Source organism: Galeopterus variegatus, unplaced genomic scaffold, assembly GCF_000696425.1.
Source record: "Galeopterus variegatus unplaced genomic scaffold, G_variegatus-3.0.2 Scaffold2108, whole genome shotgun sequence".
In the NCBI taxonomy this organism is placed as follows: domain Eukaryota; kingdom Metazoa; phylum Chordata; class Mammalia; order Dermoptera; family Cynocephalidae; genus Galeopterus; species Galeopterus variegatus.
The window spans coordinates 247,391-253,932 of record NW_007728219.1 but is presented as its reverse complement, the minus strand read 5'-3'; the positions used below and the strand labels follow the sequence as shown (position 1 = coordinate 253,932).

Below are 6,542 nucleotides of genomic sequence, written 5' to 3'. Positions count from 1 at the left end.
GGCCCCGGAGCCCGGCTGCCTGTGGCTGCGGAGCTGCGGGGCGCGGGACGCCGGCGCGTACAGCTGCAGGGCCCAGAACGAGCGGGGCCGGGCCTCCTGCGAGGCGGTCGTCACGGTGCTGGAAGTCGGAGGTAATGGCAGGTGGGCCGCCTGGCCGGGCGGGGTGCTCCAAGGCGGAGCCGGGCTGCCCAGGCCACGTGGTGGGGGGACCGAGGCCTCCGCCTTCCTCCCAGGTGCCCTGGCTTCCGGCCGCGCTGGCCCAGAGGAAAGTGAGGAAAGGGGTGTGGAGGTAGAGAGGCTCCCACAGGAAGGGCAGAGGTCAAGGGTCAGCAGTTGGTAAGCCCAGCCTGAGCCCCACTCAGTCACACCTGTTGGGAATTCCGTGGTGGAAGCCCCTCTAGTTCTGCAGGGAGAAGCACCAGTAATTTAGACTTGAGACCCTTCTGATCAGTCCCTTACAGGTGCATTCATGTCTGAAGGAGGGGGCCAGCTCCCCTGGTCCAGACTGCTCTGTTGAGGGGACGGACCAGAGCTCCCCACAGGCCATTGCTAAGGCAGGGTTGGTGTGGTCACAGGAGTCAGGGTGGAAGAGGCTAGCTGGTGGACACATATGAACAGGGTCCATGGCATCAGGAGGTGAAGCTAGGGCTAGGGCCCCATGGGCATGAACGGCCTTACGTGCTTGAGCAGCTGCGGAGGGCTCTGGACTCAGTGTGGTGGTATAAACATGACGGGCAGGGGTATGTGGACTTGGTATGGAAATCCCATGGACCATGTTTACCTGAGGTTCCAGAGGTAGGGCACAGAAGGAGGGTGCTCCATGTGGGGGTAGATTTCCAGGCTGGTGTGTGAAGGTATGGCTGATGAGCTAGGGCAGAAGGGGAAGGGCAGGAGCCTGGGCCCTGTGCTCATGGACCTGCTGGGGCTGGTATGAATACCAGGGCTGATTCTCCTTGGGTCAGTTTTGGGCTTCCTTTTTGATTTCCCCAGTCCCTGAGTTAGCCAAATCGTTCTTTCCTAGGTCAAACACAGCCTCATGCAGTCCGAGCCTTGAGAAACAGAATTCTGAGGAAGTAGGATGCAGTTGAAGGAGATGGCAAAGAGCTTGGGGGTCATTGTCCTGGGCATTTTCAAGAGGGACTTCTCACTCCAGCTGGGTGGTGTCCTGTAGGGCTAAATCCTTGGGGGCTGGGGAGGAGGCAAAGGGATGAAGGACCTCGCAGCTGGAGGGAGGGGAGGCTCTGGGATGCAGCCGACTCAGGAGGTGGAGCAGGGCTAGCCTCCCTCGGTCAGCACCTCTTCTCTCCCAGCCCTACCCTGCCCACCCTCTTAGAGTCTCCAACGATTGGTTCCTAGTGGTCCTGTGTCCGGACCTGGGCCTGAGAGGGCCAAGGCTGGCTTCTCCTGGTTGGCCTAACACCTGGCCATGTACAGGCTTTCTGAGCCTGGTGTCAGGGTAGGGCTCATCCTGGCAGAGTTCTGAGTTGGGGAAGGAGTGGACTCCTTGGTGATCTTAGTTGTGGTCTCCTCAGGGGCCTCGGGGACTGAAAACAGGACATAAATCAAAGGGCAATATACATAAATTGATGAGAATACAACTAAGAGGAGAGAGATTTTAGGGAAGGGAAAGGAAGGGTTGAGAAGGAGAGTAGTGGTCATAATGTTTGTTTAAAGTTGGAAAGGGCCACAGAGCCCTGAAGCTCCAAATGCTTGCTTTTACATGTGAGGACATTGTGGACCAGAGGGGAGGGAGATCTGCCTAAGACATATAGCTAGTGATGGCCATCCCAGAGCTGAGAGACCAGTCCTCCTGGTTTTGGGGGCTTTTTACTACTCAAGAAGTTCTGGAAGGAGGAAAGAGAGAGAGAGGGAGGGAGGGAGAGTTGTCCAGTGTTTGGTCCAGGCCTGGCATTTCTAAAGATGGGAGCCTCCTGGCCTGCCCTGGTCCCTCAAGGTGGGGAGAGTGATGAGGTGTGAGAGCACCCCAGCAGGACTGAGCGCCTCTATAAGCCTCTGTAAGGCATGGTTAGCAGAGCTGGGCAGTGGCTGGGCATACCTAGACAGAGGCCAGGGTGACAGTCTCCAGGCTGGTTGCACTGGTGGAACAGCAGGCTGGAGAGGCTTGGGGTGAGGAAAAGGCCCTAGGCGCTGTAGGGCTGGATTTGGGGCCTTTTGACATTCGTGTTAGAACAGGAAGAAGACTGGGTTGCAGCAAGTCACATTTGAGGACATGTCCTGGTTACACAGATAGAAGGTGGCAGCACAGGTAGAAGCCTCAGTCTGTTCCACTGCCGACAATGATGTGCTTAACCATTATGCCCTCCTGCATGACTTGGGTGAGGGAGGGTCTCTGCTTTGGTGATGTTGGGGGACTGACTGGGTGAGTCTGGCTTATTCACCCTTCTATTGCCCACTCCCACCTCCACCCCAAGGCGCCCCCCCGGCCCCCCCGCCCAGTGACAGCTCCTTGTCCAGGGTAGCTGGGCAAGCAGCTCAGCATTGCTCAGACTCACTCATGGGAAACTTTCTAGGTTGGAATCAACAGCAGGAGGACTTCAGGGTACTCGAGGAAGCCAAAGAAGGACCTGGCTGCCGAGTGAAGGAGGCAGTTTCCTGGCTGGGATTGTTCTCTGGCTTGGCCAGACAGGGTGATGCTAAGGTTCCTGGCACTCCTGAAGCCTGAGATGTTAGCTCAAAAATGGAGGGATGTTGGCATGGCTCTGGGAGGTTGGGGCTCTGAGGTGACCAGTGGGCTACAGGCTGGAGAGTTTGGAGAATGGGAAACTGGGGTATATGTGGTAGTGGGATTTGGGATTGTAAAAGTGAGGATAGAATAGGAAACAAAGGAGGTGAAAATAACAGAAATGCAGGGTACTTGTAGAATCCATAACATGTGTAATCACCCTATTTCATTTAATTAATCTTCCAACCCCCAAGTTACTAGTATGACCACTATTCATATAAGAAAACTGGGGTTCAAAGGGGAAACTTACCCAAGGTCACATGGCTAGTGAGATGGCAGAGCTGGGTCTGAAAGCTGCATTTCTGAGTCTGGGTCCACATTGCCTGTCCACAGAAAGAGAAGTGTAGGAAGACTAAGTCAAGGATGTGTCATCATAACCATCTTTTTCCTGTCAGTATCACCAGCTCCATCTTCTGGCCTAATCTCCAAGGTAGGCATTCTTCTCTTTCAAAACACTAGGCTCCCACCTACACAGGCTGAGCTACATGCAAATCAAGTGACCAGAGCAAATGCTACCCTCAAAGCTCAGGCATGTGTGGCTGGGGGGAGGCCTGCATGAAAGGCTAGAGGGTAAGGAGGGGAGGGTGCAGCCGAGAGGAGGGGCAATCTGACCATGTCACCATGTGTATTAATTGGAATTTCATAGCCAGCGTCTGGAAGATTCTGGTGTCAATCAGAAGGGCCAGAGGTCAATAGATGGTAGTGAACCATCCAGAGGACTTGAAGGTATTGAGGAGAAGTTAGGGATAGGGAGAGAGAGCCAATTCAGGCTAGGAGAAGGTGGGGAATGCACTAGAACCTGCACTGAGGAATCTTCTGCATTTATCATCTTTCTCACCTGGAATTTGGAATATCTGGATTAAAAAACCAGGAGAAAACTAGTGTGGAGCTGGGAATAAGTATAGACAGGGTCACCATCTATTCATGACAAGTGCCAATCAGGGAGAGGAGGAGGGAACAGAATGGGAGCATTGTGGAGCCCTGAGAGAGAGTCCCCCACCCTGAAGTCAGCCAAAGGCATGCAGGAGACACTTTCCTGAATCAGGGCAGGTCCTCTCAGGAAGATCCTGGTGGAATGGGAGATGGTCCCTTCTTCAGCTGTTTCTTGGGAAAGGGTCTGATCAGGACAGGGGAGGGGGAAGGCTGGATAAATGGAGCTGTTCTGGGAAGATATACTGTACCATCCTCACTCCTCATCCCACCCACAGCTCTGTGCCCCTCAACCCCCTTATTTATTGAATACCTTCCATGTGCCAGTTACTGTTCTAGGAACTTGGGATACATGAATTGGGGAAAAAAGACCAAAATTCGTGTCTGCCTGGAGATTACTTTCTGGTGAGGGGAGACAGACAATATGCAACAAACATAGTAAATAAGTAAATTATATAGGTTGTCAGAAATAGAGAGCAGGCTAGTAAGCAGGGGAGGGAGGTAAGAGAGGAGGCAAAGGGGAGGGGAGTAGGTGCAAGTGGTTCTGAGGATGGTCTGCCTGAAAGATCAGGCATAGCATGAGGACTTGGACTTTCTCTGGTTCAGGGCAAATGCCAGCAGTGCAGAAATTGGAAGTCTGGGTTTGGGGAAGTGGCAGGGGGCACAGCTGCCCAGCCATGAGGGAAAATTGGGCAATGTAGGGCCAGCAGGGGAGGCCCACCCTGAGAGCATGCCCCAAGCCAGCCAAGGGTGAGCAGCACAGGCCCAGGGCAGGAACACAGAATCCTGCCGGCCCCTCCTCGGCCCAGCTGTCCCATCACTCACGCCCGCTGCCCATTGGTTATTTTTGCTACGGAATGTGCCAGCCCCTCGGATTCTCCTGGGGAACAGGGGCTCAAGTTACCCCCTCTCCCCACTCAGGTCCCCCATCTGCGAGTGGGTGTGTTTGGGGGTGGACAGGGAAAGTGCCTGTGGGTGTTTAGGGTCCTCTGGCTGGAACTAGTATGGACACACATGTACCCTCTCAGCGCACGTCCTGGTGCATGTCTGTACGTGTAACATTTGCCTCCTTTGGTCTGGGAAACAAGAACACCTATATGCATCCACAATGTACAAGACATGACCTTAAACTTCAAAGGGGCCACAAACTCAAATACCTTCAGGAGCCAAGTAGAAACTGAAAAGTAGGTGTTGTTGTCAGCTGAACTCCAGGGGCTTGCCCCACCTGAAACATTGTGCAGGTGGAACAAAACTCATCAATTTGTTCCTGTATTTTAGATCCAGGCTTTAAAGAAATAAGGATAGGGGACCTGCTGACCAATGAGCATGTAAGGCTTTATGGCATAGTGGTCTACCCAGTCATAGTGCCTGGGTAGAATCCTGCCTCTCTGTTTATTGGCTGTGTGACCTTAAGCAAGTAACCTTTCTGTGCCTCGGTCTCCCCCCTTGTTGTGAGAATTAAGTGAGTTTATTCATTTGAAGTGCTTAGCACAAATGCCTGGTATGTACCAAGCATATGATCAGTGTTAATAATTACAAATGCTACTTGACTTAAGATGGGGCTGTGTCCAGACAAACACGCATTGTAAGTAAAAACTATCATGAGTGGAAAATGCATTTAATACTGGCATAAATCCATTGTAAAACCAAAAAAAATCATAAGTCGAACCACTGTTAGTTGAGACAGTGGGGGGTCTTCAAAATGTTCATGGAAAGATTTGTATTATCTTCTTTTTTTTTTTTTTTTAAAGATGACCAGTAAGGGGATCTTAACCCTTGACTTGGTGTCTTAAGCACCATGCTCTCCCGGGTGAGCTAACCAGCCATCCCTATATAGGGATCCGAACCCGTGGCCTTGGTGCTATCAGCACTACACTTTCCCAAGTGAGCCACAGGCTGGCCCTTTATCTTCTAATTCTATTTTTCCATGAAATTTGTGAAGTACCCTCATACTGACTAGTCACAACTCAGAAACCAGGATTGGCACTACCTGTGCATGCTGGGATGGGAATTCTGATCGGGAGACACATGGAGTCCCAGAACCTGTGTGGCCTTGGATAAGTGATAGAACTTCTCTGACCCTCAGTTGCTTGTCAGTTAAATGGGGATGGGAATGCTCAGAAGGGGTTCAAGCTCATGGGGATGTTGTGAATGAGGTAACATTTATGAAGTGCTTGGCACTTAGTGAATGGTAAAGAAAATTAGCTATAATGATTATGGGGGGGATAAAATTTTGTGTATTATACCAAGTGTGCATGGTGCCAAATGGGGCGGATGTGGGGCGGGGTGAGGAGGAACACATAGTTTGGGCTTGTGTGTCTGTATGGTGGGCAGGGGGCGGTGCAGGGGAGGTAAAGCCCTCTCTGGCTTTCCTGAGCAGCCTGGGGGTTTTCCTAGTCTGGGTCCGTGTCAGCACGGAGCCGCCACCCCCAAGGACCCTTGCCCTGCATCTGACCTCGGCGCCCCCACCCTCCGGCGAGGTCGGTACTGCCTGGCCCAGTGGACGCGTGCGCATGTTTGTAGAGTTAGCAAGTCGAGATGCTGCCGACCTTCCAGAGCGGCCCCACGGGAGGAGGTGGGGATGGCGAGGAGGCCGCATTGGGCTGCCAATGAGAGGCCTGAACCAGGAACCATTACATGCCTTTCTGTGCCTCAGTTTCTCCATGTGCCCAGGGCCCGGGAGGCAGATTGGGGGGTGGGGGTGCGGGGCTCTCAGCACCGGGACGTGCCCAAGAGGTCGTGCTGGGGGGGGGCAGGTGAGGGCCGCCCCAGGGGACGCCGGGGGGCAGGAAAGAGAAGGGGCGCCAGGAGGGGTGCAGGCTGGGGGCGGGCTCTGGGCGCTGCCGCCGGCACCCCCGCCTTATCCCCA

At 53.5% G+C, this 6,542-nt stretch overlaps 1 protein-coding gene across 1 annotated transcript in view; it reads left to right on the top strand.

Annotated features, from left to right (window-relative positions):
• Nucleotides 1-6,542, top strand: part of LOC103596782 (striated muscle preferentially expressed protein kinase-like) — a 17,374-nt gene that overhangs the window by 1,241 nt on the left and 9,591 nt on the right. The window contains exons 2-3 of the mRNA XM_008580491.1: nucleotides 11-131; nucleotides 6,071-6,153. Coding sequence (XP_008578713.1) covers nucleotides 11-131; nucleotides 6,071-6,153 — 204 coding nt within the window. The remainder of the gene's footprint in view (nucleotides 1-10; nucleotides 132-6,070; nucleotides 6,154-6,542) is intronic.